At 38.6% G+C, this 22050-nt stretch overlaps 1 protein-coding gene across 1 annotated transcript in view; it reads left to right on the top strand.

Moving 5' to 3' along the window:
• The window catches only part of LOC127582240 (nuclear receptor subfamily 6 group A member 1), a 219651-nt gene that overhangs the window by 150860 nt on the left and 46741 nt on the right, over window positions 1-22050 (top strand). The window contains exon 4 of the mRNA XM_052037381.1: window positions 10838-11068. Within this exon, the coding sequence (XP_051893341.1) occupies window positions 10838-11068 (231 nt within the window). The remainder of the gene's footprint in view (window positions 1-10837; window positions 11069-22050) is intronic.

Raw genomic sequence — 22050 nt, 5'->3', positions numbered from 1 at the left:
CTCAAACCTACAACCTGTACCACATAATAGGAGAAGGGATGGAGGTATGTGGGAACACCATTACCTACATCTTCCCTTTCAAATCATAATTACAATCTTGACTTGGAAATATATCGCTGACCCTTTATTGTTAGTTCAGAATCTTGGAATTCACTATTATATACAAATGTACAGCACTGCAGAAGTTCCTTCACTGCATAACACAATGCAAAAGTTCAAGTAGGCAACATATCACTTCCTTAAAGGCAATTAGTGATGGGTGAGAAATGTTAGCCTTGCAAGCAAACACCCACATTCTTGTATTAATTTAGAAAAGAAACTGTCAAATCATTCAAAGCAGTTATGTATTAATCAACATTTGTTATTGGATAATCTTTTAAAGCTGTAACTGCTATCTCCTGTCAAAAGCAGCTGATAACGTGAACAAATGAACTATAAATGAGCAACTTCAAAGATAAATCTTTTAATGCTAATTGACCAATAGTGATTCAGTTCTTATAGAAGTGAAATACACTGCAAAAAGTTGAAGATGACATGCAATTGTTTTAAATAATCTTCAAGTTTTAAGAATATTTCTAGGGAACTTGCCATTCTAAATTCTGTCAATCTATTGCCATCTGTTAAGTGCTTACAAGAATCATGCACCTCTCCACAGCTGTGTAATTGAAATTGGGTTTTTGTTCTTGGTACAATCTTGGGCTTAGCACCTGCAGCTCAATAATTGGCATTCCTTTCTTTTAATATATTTCTATTTAGTATTCTGATGATGTATATATTTGTTAGGAAACTGTAAATCAACATATTCGTAACCTGAACATGTGGAAGGAAGTATTAGGAAATATATTCTTGGTTGAAGGTATGCAGGTGGTTGAAGATAAATTGTAAAAATATGTCATTCGTGGGAAATTGGGAGATTGGTTTTTAGAGTCTCGAGGAATGGTATATCATTCTGAAAATAACTGCAGCTTATGCCACCCTGTGGGAATTGATGAGTGAAAAATGGATCATGTGTGAAAACACTGGGAGGAAGATACGTAAGCGCTGTCACAGAAGAATGGGCTGAATTAGATCATGTTTTTAGTTTGCAGTGGTGATATACAAGAGCAATGGGGGAGGAATTTACTGTTTGGAAAATTGAAATGTACGGTACTTAAAGAACATCTCGCACAACAGTTAATGATGGGGTGGAGAGCAATGACCTTCAAATGCAGGTTGGGGGAAAAGGTATGAAATTTCCATTATAGGTATGAAAGAAAAATGGCATTGCTCACTCCAGAGGCACCTCCAGTCACTGCAGACAATGAATTTGGTCAAACTTTCCCAAATAATGACCTAAAAATGTGCATTATTTTAGCTATGAATTGTTAATTAGTTATTTCACATAATACAGATTTGTTCATTTCAACTGGGTTAGCCACACCCCTCCTCTGACTAGAACTTTAATCCAGCACAGATGGAGACGGCACCTCAGCTCTAAACTGTCTGAATTTGTGGCGAGATGTGGGTAGGAAGAGGCAGCAAAATAGGGTAGGTGGTAAGATGTGAATAACAGGGACTTTTTGAAAACCACCCATATTTAAAAGCTATTTCATGAGCATTTATCTTAAATAATTTAAGAAACCTCTTCGATAATTCGCACTACATTTCCCTCCCCCCCTCCCCCCCCCCCCCCCCCCCCCCACCCCCCCCCCCCCCCCCCCACCCGCTGCCTAAGTTTAATTCAAGATCATGTTTTTGGGGAAAGTGACAGCAACAAAAGAGGATATTTTAAGGGTTTTTCAGGCCCTGACCTATAATTTAAAACAGTTGCTTCTTATTTTCCTAGGTCATTGCTGAGATCACCTTGGTTATGAATGACCTCACCACAACTAGATTTTGATCTGCAACTTGACACAAGGTTCACACAAAATATAAACATGGTGGAGGGCAACAGCAGCAGAGAGCATCAGTTACACTGGGGGAGGGGGAAGAGATGGAAACTGTTCACGGCTTAAGGGTTTTTAATTGTTTCTCCCAACAGTGACTTATGAAACCAATATCTTTTTAACATTGATGTTGCTAAATTTGAAACAACATTTAAAAATTTGTCAACTATAGCTGGACTTTACTTGAAAGTCACTGAAAACTCAAAGCCCAAGGTCAAGAGGCAGATGATGTCAATCCACAATGAATACTTTTTTTGAGTGCAGCAAAAACCATGGGTCATTGGTGGCTGAAGTCATCTCGATGCTGACATTCTTATACAAGAGGCTTGCATTAATTAGGAGTGACAATTTTCAAATACGCAAGGGTCAAGAGTCCATAAACTGAAGCCATTGTGATTGTTCATGGAAATCTCTGATTTTTTTTAAAAAAAAATGAAAGCCTTTTTGAGAAATCCTTCAGGTTATGTGGTTGTATTAGTCAAAAATAGTCAGTTTGCAATCAATTACTGGCCTTAAGAAAGCATTCTTAAGGTCTGAATGAGCAGCTGATTCTTATTGTGCCTGTGAAGTAGCTGCATCATGTGGTACTCTGGCCAATTTCTCACACATTCTACAACAGTGTGTAACTGTGGATTGATATCATTAAAGCCATGTGTAAAGGCCTAAGATTGTTTCCCCTTAGTGTTTTATGGGCCCTTGACGATGGCCTCTGCAATGCTTTTGGTATCTCTCATGAGTAGTATTCTTTCTTTGCGGAGACAATTAGAACAGAGCTCCTGCAGAACTCTTGTTATTCACAGTAACCATGGTATTCTGTCCATCTGTTTAGAGATTTACAGGGATAAGGGCATGGGGCATGGCTGAGGTTGAAATGTGTATCACTGGGAGGAGAAAAAGAGAAGGATAAACTAGCTACATGCCAGTGTCACTGTTTATCTGATAAACTAAAGATAACAATGACGTTATCAGGATTGTAATTACATTTTTATTTCAAAAGATAGTTTTACAGTCACCTTTGTGAATCAAGGAAGAATTCCTTCATTTAGAAATTGAAATGAAGAACATGGTTGCTGTGTGATTTTATTTCCTTGCAATATCTTTCAAAAACATTTTTCCCATTTTTTTTCAATGTATTTTTGGAGCTTCTATTAGATGATTCATGTTGAATTGTCTTATGGTGTGTAGAATTTCTTTAGAAACTACTAAAATACCTTTGGTAATATTGCTGCTGGAATATCTCAAGGTTAACGGCGGAACATTTAAAATATCACAGTACTCAGCTTATGCAGTGTCCCAAGAGCAGAAAGATTATTCTGTTTTATTCTGTAGGCAACAAGAGAGTTTCAAAGCTTGATCGTGTGAAAGCCCAGTCAGTAGGTAATAGGGTGAAAGAAGTTGCGATTGATGCCAGAATTGCAGGATTCTCCAAATGCTTTAGAAACATAGAAAACCTACAGAATACAGGCTGTTTGGCCCACGAAGGTTGTGCCGAACATGTCCCTACCATAGAGATTACTATCGGGATGGGAGTCGATAGAATTATTAATATGTTGGATGAGAACGTAGAGTGCTTTGAATGAAAGTAAGACTTTGAAAATCGAGGTGCTGATAGCCTCAGAATCAGTGACTGAAGAGTAGTATCTGTGCAAGAATTGAGGCATTAAAATATGGATAGCACTGGATGAGTTCATGCTTGTGGAGAGTGTAAGATGCAAATCATGAATGGGGGTTTCAACAGTCAATGGACTAGGCCAGCTCAAAGGATGCATGATATTATGGAAGGAAGAAATAGATGGTATTTGTGATGGAGGTGCTCCAAAAAGTTAGTTTAGGGTCAAATGGGATGTTAATCCTAAATGGACTGTAAAATCAGGAACCAGAAGAAAAGCTTTTAAAATGAAAGTTAATTCAAACCATTTTGAAGGACTACCCTATAATGAAGTGGGGGATGGGGAAAAATTTTGTCATAGTCTCACAGGAAACAGGCCCTTTGGTCTACTAAGTCCATATTGATATCAAGCACCCAACTGTACCAGTCCTACACTAATCCCATATTTTTAATCTCCCACATTCCCATCAGCCCCCAGACTCTTTCACATACCTACACAGTAGGGGCAATTTACATTGTCTCAAACTTGTTAACAAGCAAGTCTTTGGGATGTGGAAGGAATCTAGAACACCCAGAAGGAAACCCATGGAGTCACAGAGAAAGTGAAAACTCCACACAGACAGCACCTGAGGTCAGAATTAAATTTGGGTCACTGGAGCTGTGAGGGAAGAGCTCAACTAGCTGCTCAACAATGTTACTTTAACTTTTTTTTAAAAAAGTAAACTTTCTAATTTATCAGATTCTATAATTTCACTGCTGGATTTTGGTTCCATTCAAACTAATAAATTTTTGACCAGACTGATTTCACTATAAATCTAGCATACCTAGTCAATGGAAAAGAACAGATGTCCTCAGTTTATAGCATGCTTTCTAGGTTTTAGACCAGTGTATTGTCTCATGAAAAGTAATCCCTCATATCTCTTCAACTCTGGTGAATACAGGCCAAGCTTCCTCAATCACTCTTCGTTGAACAAAACCTCATTCCAGGAATTAATTTTGAAAATTTACACAGCATTGATTATAAGGCCTGTATTTTTCCTGAGGATGGGCAATAAAACCTTGCACAGCACTCCAAATGAGATCTCTCAAGGTGTTTAGAATCTCAGCATAACTTCCATACTTTTATGCTTCGCCTAACTGCCAAAGTGTACAATTTCACATTCTCGTTTCATTCAATATGGCACCTACTTGTTTGCATAACTTGTCTGCATTCTCTTTCAGACTCTGTATCCTCATAGCTCACTTCCCCAACCAGCTCAATTCATTAGAAAATTTGGATGTGTCACTTTTTGGTTAATTGGTTTATTATTGTCACATGTACTGAGGTACAGTGGAAAAACCTGACTTGCATACGAGGTAGTATAAGGTAAAACAACAGAATGCAGAATAAAGTGTTACAGTTATAGAGAAAGTGCAGTGCAGGTAGACAATAAGGTGCAAGGCCATAACGAGGAAGATTGTGAGGTTAAGAGTCCACCCTATCATACTAGGGGACTAGGAATAGTCTAACAGCAGGATAGAAGCTGTCCTTGAGCCTGGTGGTATGTGCTTTCAGGCTTTTGTATCTTCTGCCTAATGGGAGGGGGGAGAAGAGAGAAGTATGTCCAGGGTGGTGGGTTCTTTGACTATATTGGCTGCTTTACCGAGGCAGGAAGAAGTGTAGACAGAGTCCATGGAGAGGAGGCTGATTTCTGTGACATGCTGAGCTGTCTCCACAACTCTCTGCAGTTTCTTGTAGTCACAGGCAGAGCAGTTGCCATACCAAGCTGTGATGCATCTGGATAAGATGCTTTCAATGGTGCACCAGTAAAGATTGGTGAGGATCAAAGGAGACATGCCAAATTCCTTTAGCTTTCTGAGGAAGTAGAGGCACTGGTGAACTTTCTTGGCCGTGGCATTTACATGGTTGGACCAGGACAAGGTATTGGTGATGTTCACTCCTAGAACTTGAAGCTCTCAACCATCTCAACTTCAGCACTGTTGATGTAAACAGGAGCATGTACACTGCACCCCTTCCTGAAGTCAATGACCAGCTCTTTTGTTTTGCTGATATTTTACTTGCGTTATTAATGTAGATTGTGAATAGCTTAAGGCCTAATACTAATGCCTGTGGCACAGGTCTGCCCACCTGAAAAAGACTGGTAATTACTATTTTCTGCCCTTTAACCAATCCTCTATCCATGCTAATATGTTACTCTCAACCTTGTTGGCCCTTATTTCATGTAGTGACTTTTTATGTGGCATCTTACCTTTTGGAAAAGCTAGATATCCCACATCTACTGTCTCCCCTTTATTAATCCTGCTGCTTAAGTTCTTAAGTATGATTTCCCCTTAATAAAACAATGCTATTTCTGCCTAATTATGCTTTACCAAGTGTCTCAGTGCCACCGTCTTAATATTGGATTTCAGCACGTTTTTGACAACAGATGACTGTTGGCTTCTAGTTCTTCTTTTATCTCAATTATCACAAGTGGCAGTACTACAATAGCTCCCTTACAATCTGCTGGGACTTTTCCAGAATTTAGAAGGAATTTTGAAAGATCATCACTATAATGCACCAACCATCTCTATAGTCATGCTTTTAGAACCCAAGGATGCAGGCTATCAGGGTATTCACTGATTTTTGTTTCTCCACCACTTGTCATTTGTCATTACGCCCTTTGTTTTGGCTCTATTTCTGCTACATTTATTGTGTATCTTACAGTAAAGACAGATGCAAAATACTTAATGCTTCAGCAATTTCTTTACTCCCCATAATTTTAACTGCTTCTATGGCACACATTTACTTTTGCTGCTGCTCTCTTCTATTTTATATAGCTGTAATATATAGCTATACCTTTTGCAATTTTTTTTACATGTATTGCTAATTTACACTTCTAATCTATTTTCTCCAGCTTCATCAAGTTTGGTTAATTTTACTTCATCGTATAACTTCTCCCAGTTTTCTGCCTTACCACTATGTTTGGCAACATTATAAGTTGCTTATTTATTGGATTATTGAATTGTGGAATAAACTTGGGTAACAAAAGAATGTTATTGTTTCTGTGTTCACCTGAGCTTGTTTCATCACTAAGATTCACATAAACTCCATCCACCTTTTGTTTCCTGAACATTTGTACCCTTGCCTAACAATCTTAGTTTTAAAATTTTCAATTTTTCTACCACAGCTGTTTTAGGGCAGAGGGTTCTTGATTTTGTACCCCTTCTATGTGGTGTAGTGGTTTCTGACATAACCCCTGAATGACTCAGATTTAATCTGAATGCTGCCTTAATCTGGGCATTCTGACCAGGGAAATGTTTCCATATTTCGTTCTTAAACACCCCAGTTATAAAATCCTTCATTCTCCTCTATTCAAGAGAATACATACCTAATCTATTGCTCTAATTTAACTCTTTTAGCTCCCTACCATTGTGGTAAATCGACATGATGCAAGGCTAATATATCTTCCCTGAACCAGATTGAATGCATTAGTCCAGAAAGGGACTAATTAGAACTCTGTATAGTTGTCACATAACTTATGCCCTTTGAATTACAGACCACGAGATAAAGCCTGACATTCTATTAGCCTTCCACATTTTTGTACCTGCCCCCATGAACTTAGAGATTTAGAGGAACAAGTACTGAACTCACAACTTGTCTACATTTTCTAGATACATAGCATTTAGAAAATACTCTCACCCTGTCTTTCTTCGGTCTAGATTTGGATGCCTTCAGTCTTTCCCATATTGAACTCAGTTGCTATGGCTTTGCCAATTTTTCTTAACTCTCTGCATCCCCTCTTTGGTATTTTCTATTTACATTTTCATGGCTTAGGTTCCTTTCAGTAGCAGTGGAGTGATTTTCAATGATACTGGACTGGGTGCACTATGGGAAGAGCATCATCAAGTAATTGATACATTTTATGTAAGGCTGTGGAATTAATTCTTTGTTTGCAGTAAGGTAGAATTAGAAACCCCATAGCTGAACAGAAAATACTTTCATCCTTTTAATATACAAATTGTAAATGACAAATTCCAATCAAAAATTGCAGGAGTGTGCTGTAATTAAGCAAATGCCCCCCTCAGCAATAGTTGTGTAAAGGTCCAGGGACATCCTCATATCTCAAATCTGGAGGAACTCTGGACTGTCCATCTATGCTTTCTGTATAGTTGTGGCTTCCTGTGTACAGCATAATTTTACAATACTTAAACATCTGACCTTGGATACTGTTGTCTCTCTCTTCCCTTTCCCCCTCCACTTCAATCTTCAGTAACAGGTGTGGGGAGCTCATGGGCCTCATTAAGAATGATACAATCAACTTATTGCCTCTGCTGCTGCTTCCTCCTTTCCGTTACTCCCTTGAGATCAATATCCAGAACTTTCTTTAAATTCTCATTTTAATCATCACTTTTGTACCCTACAAACTTAACTTCCTGCTCCCAAGACCATGTTCAGACTGACTAATAATCACCACCCAGCTTCCCTTCTTGGCTCCTCTGCAAACTTAACATTGTGAGTGGTTCTTTCTGGATTTGACAGAGATTTTAAAATTTTATTAATGGGGAAAAATTTGATTGAGGTTTCTGGAACAAAGGTCACCTATTCAAAATTGTCCACAATGTGAAAAAATAGCATAAATAATTTACTTACTCTGTGGGTCATTGGTGCTTGCAATGCTTTGCCATCTTGGAGTGGTTAAGGCAGAGGTCATTGTGTCTTTTAAAGGAAAAGTGGATAAATATTTGCAGTAGAGAAGTAAGGCAATAGGATTTGTTTTGGATTACCCTAGCAAACGACTGCTAAAGGTGTGATGGATGAAATGGGCGTACTGTGAGCTTCCATAGTACCCTGCTTTGCTCATTTGTATTTTACAACCCAGAATAGGATAACACAGAAACTTTAGTTATCAAGTTCTGAAAGGTTTTTGATAGCAGAAAAAAGGATCAAATGAAAGATGGTTTCTATCCTTTACGTACTCAGTGCAGAACCATCAGGACAAGACTGGGAATACATTCTATGGACCGCCTTTTGGAAGGTATTATATTTATCTAAAAGTTATTATCTGACGTACTTGCAGCTAATTACTTCCTGTTCAAGAACTCAAATTATCCACCAGTGAGACCAATAAAAGTTCCAGGGGATGTGTGCTTCTGTCTTATTTCAGCTATGTTTTGCAAGAAATAGTCTAGTTGGAATATGTGATTCAGGTAAAGAGGGATCAATAATCTCTAGGTTTCCTCTAGCCAACTGAGCATTAAGTGTCCACTTGGAGCAGGGAAGTGACAGATGACACCGGAAGCCTTAAGCAGTTAAGTACAATGTGGTTGTGGTCTTTGGAGATTGCCTAGTCCATGATTTGAAGTTTGGCTTTCATCTACCTTGAAATGAAATGTATTGCCTCTTTTAAAGAATCATTCATGTACAATGTGGGACTGCCTGGTATGATAGATGAAAATCTAAAATTGAAACTGGAGGGCTAATTGTAATAATGAAACTTTAGCATTGTCCAGGACTCCTGTAACCTGACAGTTAAGCAGAAAAACATAGCCAGGTATGTGAAAAAATCCAGACTATTATACAGTTCTACTTGGTTGAGTGAGCATTAATAATACCAAAGATGTAATGCTGAAGAGTAAAGAGTTATAATGTTCTGGAAAACTTTCTGCAAAAACATTATTTTCTTAGTTACTCAATGCTGAAATGTTGCTTTGTATAAATTAAACTATGCCTTTTGCCTACATAATAATGATTAAATTTTAAAAGTAATTGAAGCTATATCCCATCCCTTGACTTCACCAAACTTCTGTCTTGTAAAGGTCTGTCTCCTCTGTTCTTCCCACTTACTTTGCCTGGCAGGTCCATTCTAGTCAACATTGTTAATGATTGGTTTTGCTCAAGAACTGTCTGTGCCATTTGAAACTGCCATCCTGATTGCCGTTCTCAAGACAAGAACATTCTTGACCCAGACATCCTCCTCAGCTTTCGCTATTCTTCCTTCTGCAAAGCCCTAACCTGAGGGATAACTTTAGCCCATTCACCCATTTCACCCATCATTCCTTCAATTACCTCCAATTTTAATGTGCACAAGGATGTAGTCATCATAGTCTGGTACAATTTTATCTTACTGGTAAGCTTTTTTTGTTCAATATAAATGGAGCCATTCCTTGGGCAGCCATTGACATATTTTGTAAGATCTTATCACCATCTTCTCACTAACTTGGGCTAGCAAAATATTCTGTAGATCACGCAGAAACATTTAATAAAATGCCCTTTCAAATTCAGCGTTACCTTTGTTGAAATCAAATGCACTGCCTCCTTATAGAAGTCAAAACATTCAGATAAATAGTTGTTTTATGCCATAATATAGATCTAATATGAGCACAGTAACCCTCTGTCTACTATCTCTTATGACAGCTTTGAATTGAAGTTCTTTCTGTGCCCATTTGGTGCTCCTGTAATGTACATTGCACCCACTTATAAATCTTGACATACATATTATACCACAGAATATTACATGGTTACAGTGAGGACAGCAAATACTTAAAAACAATTAATTGTTCTTTCTACTTTGGTTACTGACTTCAGAATTATGCTTGTAATGTGAATTCAGAAAATAAGGATTACTTTGCACCAAATCAATAATCTACATTTTGTGTAAAGTTAGACAAGCTTTATTCCAAGTGAGCAATCTAATGGTGGAGAGTTGCATGTACTTATAGCTGTTAACTTTTTTGTTGTAAATGGGAGTAGATGTAATGAGACATTCTCCCATCTGCTCTTCTACTGACCCCATCATCGAGTTACAGTGTTTAGTAAATAACCAGTCCAAGAAACAATGAGTAGTTGTAGGTTCAATCTGCAGTCTTTGTTGACTGGAAATGTCATTTGAATATCATAATATAGTCTTCCGTTCATCCACTGGTAATGTGTTATGAGAAAATACTAAAAAAAATTGAAGAAATCATAGGTGGTATTTTCTGTATTTATGTCCCAGTAGTTGGGATGTGCTTCTGGATTCCAGCTCTTGCTCTGGAAGTTTATCACCAATATAAAAACACACTTTGAAGTAAATTTTTAGTTAAGTAAAGAGTCAGAGCAATTTTCTTTAAATTCACTTCTCATTGCCCTGGTGTCATTTGTTTCATCAAAGCCCAATTTAATTTGTTTTATTTTAGTCTCATTTTTATTATACAATATGCTAATCAAATAGAATTGTTTATTTAAGGCATATGAGAAAATAGTTATGTTCAAACTTCATAAAGTCTTACATCATCATCTCTAACAGGGTTTGAATTAATTTGATTTGTTTTCTTTCCCTTTCAGATGATCGCACTGATCTGCGAACCTGCCTTATTTGTGGAGACAGAGCTACGGGTCTGCACTATGGTATCATTTCGTGTGAAGGATGCAAAGGCTTTTTCAAACGTAGTATTTGCAACAAGCGGGTTTACAGATGCAGCCGAGACAAGAATTGTGTCATGTCACGCAAGCAACGAAACAGGTGTCAATACTGTCGGCTGCTTAAATGTCTCCAAATGGGCATGAACCGAAAAGGTATGTTAGTTTTCAACACAAATAACATTGATTAAGTACCAATCAAAAAATATGCCTTAAATTGACTTGACTTGATAAAACTGATCGGAAGTTGGCTGGAGTTCAATTGTAGAGCTGACTCCCATCAGACTATAAGTTCCTGCCCAAATGATTTATATTAATTTTTATGCCATAAATGTAATATTCAAGTTACACTTGAACAGTTGTTAAAGATACTTGGTGCTAAAAAGGTATCACTTCAGTGCCCTAAAAACTGAAGTGGAGTATGTTTCATAATCCTAGATTCCTACAGTGATTTCAGGATTTCATCCATCAGATGTTAAGTTGGTGTTAAAATCGCTATTTATAACTTAATTCAGAGGTTCTCAAACAAGGAGGTACCACGAGGTAACAGTGAAAAACATAGTCTAAAGTTTGATCTGTATCTTGAGTGTATCTCAGAACCACCTGAGAAGCATGGATGTTACTGAGGAGATGATGTACACAGAAAGTACAGTGAGAGACTGGTGTGGGTACTGCAGGAAAAAGGTCGCAGCTGGAACATTCCTGCTCAATGGCTTTCATTTCATCTGTACTGGCGACAACACTCAGCCAATCAAAATTTAACATAAATTCACTCATCTGGGATTTGATTTTTTTTATTAGCTCTTAGGTTTTTTAAATGTGGTTTTAATCTTTGTAATTTTACAGTTAATTTATGTATGTGTTAATATTACTGATACATGGATGAGCTCCAGTGAGTCAGGGAATGGACACTTAATTTTGTTGCTCTAAAATCCTGAAATTATTGAACAGAATTATATTTTTAATCCTGTTTATCTATTTGATGTACATACCTGATGATCTGTCTTTGAGAACAAAGCAAAGGCAGCTGTTTGATATCCATCTATCAGAGGCAAGAAACTGAAAGGCCAATTATAACATGGACCATCACTTGCAGCACTTATACCCATTGTGCAGATTGACCACAGATACCTTTGGAGCAGTTTTATAACGAGCACTACTGTGGTGTCATTTCCTCCATTGCTAACAAGTATGGCTATTACCTTTAAGCACAGAGTGAAAGATTGTCTGTAGTATATACTTATCTTTTTGTCATTGTTTTGATTCACCTTGTACCATTTCACCCATTTGAAAGACATTCAAACTGTCTGCTACAACCACAATTACAGTTTTAGGGCAGGATAAGGACCCCAAACTGACCGGCAATGAACTATTAGAATGGAATGAGAAATATTTGCAACAATCCATGGTCTGCCATCCAGTACTGTGCAAGAGGGGAGTCACTGAAGTGTTCTATTCAAATATTTATTTTCTCTTGCCACTAGCCAACAGGTAGAGCATGTGGCTTTGCAGTGGATGCAGTTTCCCATGATGCTTGGTATCATTGACAATGCATACATACAAAGGTTACCAAAGCATACAGCTCAATGCCCTTTATTCAGTTAGTGATCATGATATGTTGATTCTGTGTCAGTATGCTATTTGAGCCACTATGGCGCATTTGATCCAGCTCAATTTGCGCCACTATGGCGAACCAAAGGGTGGCAACTAGGTGCCAAGGCCTGATGGCACTGGTGTGTTGCCCAGCATGTTGACAGTGGCCATACACTATCATGCTGCCACACAAAATCTAATAGAGCAGGCAATTGGCAGTGCTTCCATTGTATGGACTGCCCTGGAGGAGCCTTGAAGTACTTAGTAGAGCAGATGTCATTGTTTATGGAGGTGTGCTGCATGGTGCACATCTTGTGAGGACAGTCCTTGTCATGCAACGTGGTAATCTGTTGAGACAAAGGAAGCAGAAGGTGGCAAAAAGCTGTCTTGATAGTTCCTTCTAATATAGCCCAGAACCTCACTTCACCATCAGCCCCATGCCCCATTTTCTATTTGTTACTGATCATCACAATGCCCACTTAAGGCATTATTAAAATGAATCCATCACAAAATAAGCATTCCTAACTAAACTTAAAATTGGAACATTTCCTTATTGCATACAAAAGCCAGCTAATTACTCTTTTGCTGGTTCGTTTTGTGCCTTTTTAAGTGTACTTTTGAATCTTAGTGATACCTTATGAATATACTGGGACTGCTGTGAAATTTGAGAGGAAGAACCATCTGATTGTCAACAACTCTAATCATGAAAAAACCAACAGCAACCTTCACCATGAGTGGCAGCAGCCCATGCTGGTTGGCTGACAGGCATAAGCAAGAAGACGACAGGAGTGGGAGAGCAAATGGTGCCTTCCTGAGAAAACGCTGCATGCTCACTTAATAAGCAGAACCACTGCCTTGGGCTGTGACTTTGTCATCTCTTGGAGGACAGATTACCAGGCTGAAAACATGTACGTCTCTCTGCAAGCACAGCTTTCACTTTCCACTGCGGTATATAAAAGTGTGATGTTAGCTCTCTGACTTTGTATCGTACCTGCTGATGTAATCGGGCAGCATACTCACGTCAGAAAGAATGTGCTTTGAGCTTTGCTCGTAGCCTTGTGACAGGGTGTTGCTGGACGTCTCTGCGCTCTTTGACAATGAAGTTAGGCTTTCTGGCAGGCTTCCCAATGCACCAGGCATTGTGTTGTATACTTCCATTAGGTGCCCCATTAAAGTACTCTTGAGTTCTGTGCAGCAGAACATATGTTGCTTTGCCCTTTCCACCTGGCACTTGTACTATACCTGCCCTCCTGACTGGCTGTAGGTCGCTCATTTCTAGTGTCTCTCAATGTGCAGATTCTGCCTGTGTGCTATTGTCAATTATGCAGTGACAGTATCTGATTTGGTGGCTGTGATGTTATGTCTACATCATCACTGTCTTCTGGCATTCTTAAGTATCTGAGGAGAAAGGCACAAGGGTAGGGATGTGGCACAAGAAAGAGCTCAAATTTAGTTTATCTGCAGATTGTAGATCAGAAGGGAGTGTAGGTTGAGGGCTAGTGGGATGAGAGAAGAATTAATACATTATCTTCAATGGGCACCTTGCTGCCCCTGTCCACAGCTTCAAAAACAGACACTTCATTAATGGTGAGGACTGTCCACTTTGGTGAGAGGTAGTCAGGACATGTGCAATTGTTTCTCTCCATTTAACCCTTGTAGGCTCTGGTTCTGCACCATGTTGTTTTACAGCAAAGAGGGGTGGATATCAATGACCATCGGGCAATTTGATTGGGCAATGTGATTGTCAAGGTTGAATAGCTGGCAGCATGTGCCATCTTGGCCCATCGTTCTGCCAACTTTCTCCCAGAGCAATTTGCATGTTCCACTGACTGGCCCTTTTACTGTAGCCTTGGAATTTTTTTCTCTACCATATTTCTATAACATTACCTCTTGAAGGTCACAGTGGTGAAAAACACGATGATGCTGAAGGAACTCAGCAGGCCAGGCAACATCCGTGGAGAAAAACAGGTGGCCAATGTTTCAGGTCAGGACCCTTCTTCAGGACTGAATATAGGAAAAGGGGAAGCCCAATATATAGGAGGGAAAAGCAGAGCAGTGATAGGTGGACAAAAGAGGGGAGGCGGGTTGGGCACAAGGTGGTGATAGGTAGATGCAGGTAAGAGAGGGTGATAGGCAGGTGCAGGGGAGGAGGGGATGATGACAAGGTCAGAGTTGCTGCGGAGGGAGTGGAGAGCAGAGCGTTTAGAAGGGGTAAGGTTTGAGTAGGTGAGGGGTCAGAGGTGGTACCTGCCTCCACCACATCTGCAGGCAGTGCATTCCAGATTCCAACCACATTCTGTGTTTAAATAGAAGTTTTTCCTCATGTCACAGTTAAAACCTTTATTTTGTACCTGTGACCTCTCGTCCTCTACTCTCTCTGCAGAAGGAGCAGCTTCTCATTATTCACTCTGAGTGGAGCTAATCTTTTCTGACAAGTTCTATTTGCCATCCTTACTTTAATTTTCATTACTCTGCTGATTTTAGTTTTCACTGATATCTACAACCCAAGCAGCCTTTGATTTTTTTTTAATGATTTTTTAAATCAGGTTTGTTATCACTGACGTACTGTAGGTCGTGAAATTTGTTGTTTCGTGGCAGTGGACAGTCCAAGACATAAAGATAAAAAATTACTATTTATCTAGCTCTGTATCACTCTATCATATTCTATCTGTGCCTATAGTTTATAAACTGTTCTTACCATACTCTGTGTATTCAAATATATGCATAGTAAACTGAATTTAACTGTTATGTCATTTACATTTTTATCAACCTAATCTAGTCCAAACTGCTTTCCTCATTTTCTTTTTCTTATTACCTTTAGTTTTATCCTTTCATTTTCTCTCTTTGCTGGTTCATTCATAACCTACACTCGTCCTCTCCCCAATACACTCTGGTTAGCATTGCCCCTGTCACTGGATTGCACCATTGCCTTTCCCTTTGCCTTTGAGATGCACCCACACACCTAATTTTCTTTTTCCAGCTAAGCTTTTCTCCCTTTTGTTCCCACGTCCCTGCCAAACTAGTTTAAACTCTCCCCTACATCACTAGCAATTCTCATATGAAGATATTTGTCCCATTCCTATTGAGGTGCAACTTATTTGGCTTAGAGGTGCCCTACTCCTCTGGAAATGGTCTCAAATCCTCAGCCCACCAGTAGTGATCCAGAGATTACTATTTTTGAGTTTCTGCTTTTAACTAGAGTTTCTAGCTTGGTAAACTCTGTCTGCAGGACCTTATGCCTCCTATATATGATGTCATTGGCACCTGTATGGACCACAATCTTTGGCTATTTACCCTCCTTCAATAGTGAGGATGAATCCTGATTTATTTTGGTCAGGTGAATGGCACGATATGGTGAGTTGAACAGTATCTGAGGGTAGTTTTCAGGATGGACTCATTCATTCACTCTTTAATCTTGCAGCATTGTATCCAGGTCCAAGTTACTTTACCTTATAGCATGGAGCACCATACCGGTCTGCTTTCATTGCCTTCTGCACATGTGTCTGGTTAACTTCCTGGCTTTCTGCAATAACAAATTCTCTCTCTTACTTTGCATCTCCTTTATCCAGGTCTCCAGTGCAGTGTACTAAAGGCCTGATGCCCATTCTCTCCTTTTTGGCATTTTTCATTATGTCCCAGTTCAGAAAAGCCTATCAGGCCCTACTCCCATCATATTGCAAGACCCTTTAAGGGATGCTACAGCTGTAACTGGTGCTACCCACTCATAGAATTGGTCTTCATGCAGATACATCAGGCAAGAACAGACCAGTAAGCTTTGACTGGGTGTTGCCATTCATGACAAACAGCCGGCAAAAGTTGGTGGTTACCTGAATTGCAATTAATGGGCTGAGATTAATTGATGATCACAGATCCTGCACCTGTTTTTAGCTGCTTTAAAATTTAGCTCCACCAAATGTAGTATTTTAGACAGAAATGGTTACTGTGGTATCCGCTTTTGTGCTAAGAGATATGAGCAAGGTGCTTTTGTCAGCAGCTTTCTGTCATTAGACTTGAAAGCATTGTATTTTACAAAGGGTCATCACTAATGTTCTTGCCCCAGGTGATTTAGTGAAGCAAGATTATTATCTATTATTTCTTTAGGAAGTGTTCATTTTCTGTCAAAACAAACCTTCTCAAAAGCATGGTAATTGTTCAGAATTGGTTAACCTTGATGATCTTGAGGCACGCATTCTCTGTGAGTGAAGCAAGTTTACTGATCATTTTCAGTTATTGTTTGTGCTGCACGTAATACGTGATATTCTGAGTGCTACAGTTGCCATTTTCTTAGTCTGCATGCAGGTGTTTCAAAGCAAGGTGGGAAACAAGATATTTAAGAAGAATTATGTTTTGAGATTAATGAATCATACCATTGGAGAATGGCAGAGCAAGGAGTCAAGCACATTCACAGATTTTATTTAGGACACTTGCAATTTGTGGGGATTATTTGCTTGCATTTCCTTCAAAAATCCACCCTCTGGCTGGTCTTTGGAAGTTGAAAAGATTTTTATTTGATCTAAAGTTAATATTTCTCTGTAATGAGAAAATAAGTTGAATACATAATTTGGGACCATCCTTTCTGTCTTTCATTCACTAATTTTTATTGCACATCAACTTCCTACCTCAGTTTGGTTAGTAAAGAACAGCTGTATATGATTTAACAATGATCAACAATTTTGAAATAAAATTCTTTCATTGTTTTTGAGTAAGCATGGCACATGCTTTTATGCAGCCAGTTTGAGATGGAAGATTGTGCATGACTCCTGTTCCAAATGACCAAATATTTTTTGAGGTTTCTTACAGTAGGCTCCAAGCATTCATAGTACAGGCTGTATCTGGCTTATGAATGAGTTTCATTTTTATAGCCATCCATATGTTAATTTTGTCTGGAAAACAGACAAAATCACTCTATCATAACTGTACCTCCACAATATTGTAATGAGTGGCATCAAAAGTACACAAGACTGATGAGAAGGAACAATTACTGAAAGTGAATGAGAGAGAGAGGAAACTAATCTATCGTTCGTAGGAACGAATGTATATATGTATGTCAGACTTTTGAACTTAATATTACGGGAGCTAGTTTGTACATAGGGGTGTCCATACGTCGGGTGTTCGTAACCAGGGACAGCCTGTATTGCATATGTTGCTAGGTTTGGAACTCCTTGCCACCAACCTGTAAATACATTTGTGATGCTTTGGGGTCAATCCTAAACTTTAACTTGATTTTCTGCAATCTTTCTCTTGAAGGTGATCTGAGGTCCTCGGTATGCTTGCATTATGAGCTTTCTCATGTTCCCTTTTCTCCGGAATTTCTGGCAGCTGAAGTCTGTAAATCTTCTGTTGCAGTTTACTTTCTATAAAATGGCCGATATTTGAGTCAGTACCCACAGCTTTCTCAAATAAGAGATTTCCATGAAGCAAAGTAATCAGATCTTAGTTGGAAGATTTTTGTAGAATTTTATTTATAGTAAATGAATAAATGCTGAAGGTCTGTATAAAATACAATTTTGCAGCTAGTGTCCAGAGGCCTGGACTGTTGGCACAGAAACTTGGGTTGGAATCAGGCAATTATTAAGATGTTCATTGAGACCATGCTAGTTCACTGCAGTGTAATCCATTCAGTGCTGTTCCCCCACTCATGCCCCAGACCCTGCAGATTATTTTTTCCTTAAGTTCCAACCCTATTCCCTTTTAAAGTTCTTGGACAACTGTTTCAACCACTCAACATGTCGTGAGTTTCAGATCATCATCACGCTTTGTATAAAAGCAAGCTTCTCCTTGTGGTCTCCTGTATCTTTGCCCTTCACTTTTAAAAACTTCTGCTGTAGTCTTTGAATGATCCACTAATTCATTGTGATCCTGCACACCTCTATCAAATCTCCCCTTAAACTTCTTCATTCAAAGCTTCTCTAGTTTAAAGCTGTGGCTGAAATCCCCCAAACTGGAACGGTCCTACTTGATCTCTTCTGCACTCTCTCTGGGATCTTCACATGCTTCTTAAAGTGTGGTGAGCAGAATTGGATGCCGCAGTCCAGTTGTGACCTAACTGGAATTTAACTTGATTCAATTTGATCCTAGCATTAAATAAACTAGTATCTGTAATGATGGTCATGAAACTATGGGTTGATTGTAAAAGCCCATCTGGTTCACTAGTGTTCCTCAGGGAAGAAAATCTACTGCACTTAACTTGTCTGACCAGACCCACCAATGTGGTTGATCCTTCACTATTCTCTGAAATGACATGGGAGGCACTTGTGGACGAACAGTCAGTGGTGGCTTTGCCCCTGTTGTCTACATTGTGTGAACAAACTGGGGGGAAAAAAAACAAATTTAAGATGCATTTGAAAATACTTCTGAGATATGACAGCCTGATTGGAACTTAATTGGCCCTCACTTGACCATTTTGAGCAGCTAACACTTGATTTTGCATGACCACTTTATTTACATAATGTGGACAAGCCTTTAGTTCATTTGGGACCTAATACTAGCAGAATTCCTTGCAGAATGGCACTTTTGGGGATGGAATAGTAGTTTCTCTGAGTTGAGAAATTTGGAAGAACATGTCACTTGAAATGTGCTTTCACACCGAACAATAAAAATGCTGTTTTCGTTTACAAAAACTGCTAAAATTTTAATCTCTTTCAGCTGTTACAAAGATTGTTTAAATAACACATGGTAACAGGCTTAATAAGAATGGAGACAGAAAACCAAGATATGGAGAAGTAATGAAGTAATACAATATCCTAGCTCTTTTTTGATGGCCTATCAGCTCGAGGTGATGCAGAATGAAGTGCTTGCCACTCCAGAATATCACTCACTTAGGTCAGTATTTCATTGCTCTCCTTGAAAGAGGCAGAGAATGAGTCCTTGAGCTCCAGCTAAATGTCACTGGTGTTGGCAAAGACTCATTCTCCATCTCTTTGCTGTGAACTGTTGGTTCCTTAGCAGCATATGGCACAGCTTTGCATCTGGTTGACTGTTGACCTGACTTCTGTACAGCCTGTTTGGCCTCTGTTGCCAGATGGAAGTGACTCCGCCTGCAGATGTGAATGGAAAGGTGTGGACTGTTGCTGATTTGAATGGTGCTTCACCAGGGGGAAAGAAAAACACACAAAGGGTGATCTCATGGGAGAATTACAATTTTGATGTGTTTTGGATGCAGCAAGATACTGCAGTGTTGAAACAAATCCCAACTAACTAAACAAAATAGTGAAAACAGCAAAGAGCCTCAAAATAGATATATTTAAGATAGATTTCTTTAACAGTCACATGTACATCGAAACACACAGTGAAATGCATCTTTGTGTAGAATGTTATGGGGGCAGCCCGCAAGTGTCGCCATGCTCCCGATGCCAACATAGCATGTCCACAACTTCCTAACCTGCATGTATTTTGGAATGTGGGAGGAAACTGGAGCACCTGGAGGAAACCCACGCCGTCACGGGGAGGACATACAAATTCCTTACAGACAGTGGCTGGAATTGAACCCAGGTTACTGGCGCTGTAATATCATTACGCTAACTGCTAAATACTGCTATTCATCTTATTACGGACCTCCATTACAGCACTTGATGCACCTAAGCAGTCTTGGACGGCCCTGTTATTGAGTGGATAGAAAAGGTTGTTTTAACACCATCATAAAATGAAGGATGAGTGTACTGTATGGTTGTGAAAAGATATTTTAAAGAGCAGTAGGCAAACTGAAAGAGCTCTATCTTAAGAGGTCAAAAAGAATTCCCTAGTATTGCTAGATGAGTCAAATGCGCATTAATCATAAATTTATGCCAATACAAAGGCAGTGGAATGTTGTGTTACATTGCCTTTGCTGTATTACATTGCCTTTGTGGGTGTTTTTGGGGAGGGGTGTGTATAAGGAAAAGAATATAGGTAATAGCAGAGTAGAATGAATACTATGTGATTGATCAACTGAGTGAAATCCATTCTCAAAATGAACCATGTATTCCCTAGTAAAGTTTGCCATCTGGTGGCCTGATCAAGAAATGTTTGAGTTTACTGGCAGGATTTACATCTGGATCTATATCTATCTAATGTTTTCAGGCTAGGATGCATACTGTAAAGTACATAAAAATAATCATGTTTTTGATACGTATATTTTAAATTCTTTTCAAATAGACTTAGTATGTGGACATAATTTTAATTATATAGATTCAAATAAAAGTAAGCATATTTAAGTAGAAAGTAAAAGCATAGAAATAAGTCAGTGTTGTAGTTTACTTCAACAATCATATTGGAATGAAAATGAAGCTATTTTCAAGCAGTCCTATTTATTTAATAGAATAATACAGTATTCTGTTGAAAGATTTTATGATATTTGATTAGTACTTCTTGCTAAATATGTTGCAGGTCAAGTATTCAATCTTACTAGTATTTTTTGTAACAAACTATTAAATACAATTCTGCTAATACTTACCAGGTACATTTGCCATAATAATAATAACCAAGTTAATAATTACCATAGTACTCAAGCAATCACCAATAAAAGATCAAATAATATTTATATTCAGGGACTGTACAGTTTAATTTTGTTGCTTTAGATTTGAGAAATACAGTTGCATTTTTGTATCTTTACTGAAGATTTTGTAAGGTTCAGCACAACAGGCTATATTAAATTCTTATTCATAATGACTGAGTGCATTTTTACCTGCCCAGTACAATGTATTTTTAAGTAGTCCAGATTACGAAGAGAGGAGCTAATCTTTTTAATTTACCTCCATTGGTTTTATCTTTTCGTATGATCAAGATATGACATGATGGCTTTGGGCCCAGGAGAGATTAGTTTCAAAGATACGTTCAAAAGCTGTTGCTCCTATCTGACTAGCACAGCTGCCTGAGCCTAATAAAATGAGACAACACTGCTCATCTTGTCACTCCTCAAGAAATTTAACTTGTGGTCACTAATGTCCACCTTATGTTACCAAAGCTCAGATGTCACTTCATATAAGGTTTCCTAGGTCCAACTCCCTTCTAGTGCAGGGTGTTCTATGCTTGGTGAATTCACAACAGCCATATAAATTGATTTGCAACTTCAATTTTACTAAATAGGTTGTAAGGGAGAATTAGGATAAATGGTCTAATTTGTAAACCGTTTTCTTGATCCCATTTACCAGAAAGGGGCGGCCCAGTGTATCAGCTGTATCCCCAGCATCTTAAGCAAATGGGGGATTCTTCTGATGACATTAACCAATTAACTGCTGTCAGCATAAATTCCTCATTGTTCTGATGTCACTGACTAATTTTTTTTGTCATACTGGCAATATCTCAGCATTTTAGCACCGTATTTCAAGAATAGGCAGAATTTCTGTCAGTTGTTCTCATCATATTTTCAAAGGGGTCCTTCCAGTGTGTTGCAAGTGAATTTGGACTACTTTGTGCATTTAAAGTAATTCTTAAGTTATTTTCGATTAGCTTAGCACTTGAATTTTATTGATATGGATGCTTACATGGCCATTTTTAAGTCACAAATATGTTAAATGTTCATGGATATGTGGTATGAATGAATATCAGAAATATCACAATTGTTATCT

The sequence above is a fragment of the Pristis pectinata genome, chromosome 23 (assembly GCF_009764475.1).
Source record: "Pristis pectinata isolate sPriPec2 chromosome 23, sPriPec2.1.pri, whole genome shotgun sequence".
Taxonomy (NCBI): domain Eukaryota; kingdom Metazoa; phylum Chordata; class Chondrichthyes; order Rhinopristiformes; family Pristidae; genus Pristis; species Pristis pectinata.
Note: the sequence above shows the minus strand (reverse complement) of the source record. Positions and strands in the feature narration are given on the sequence as shown.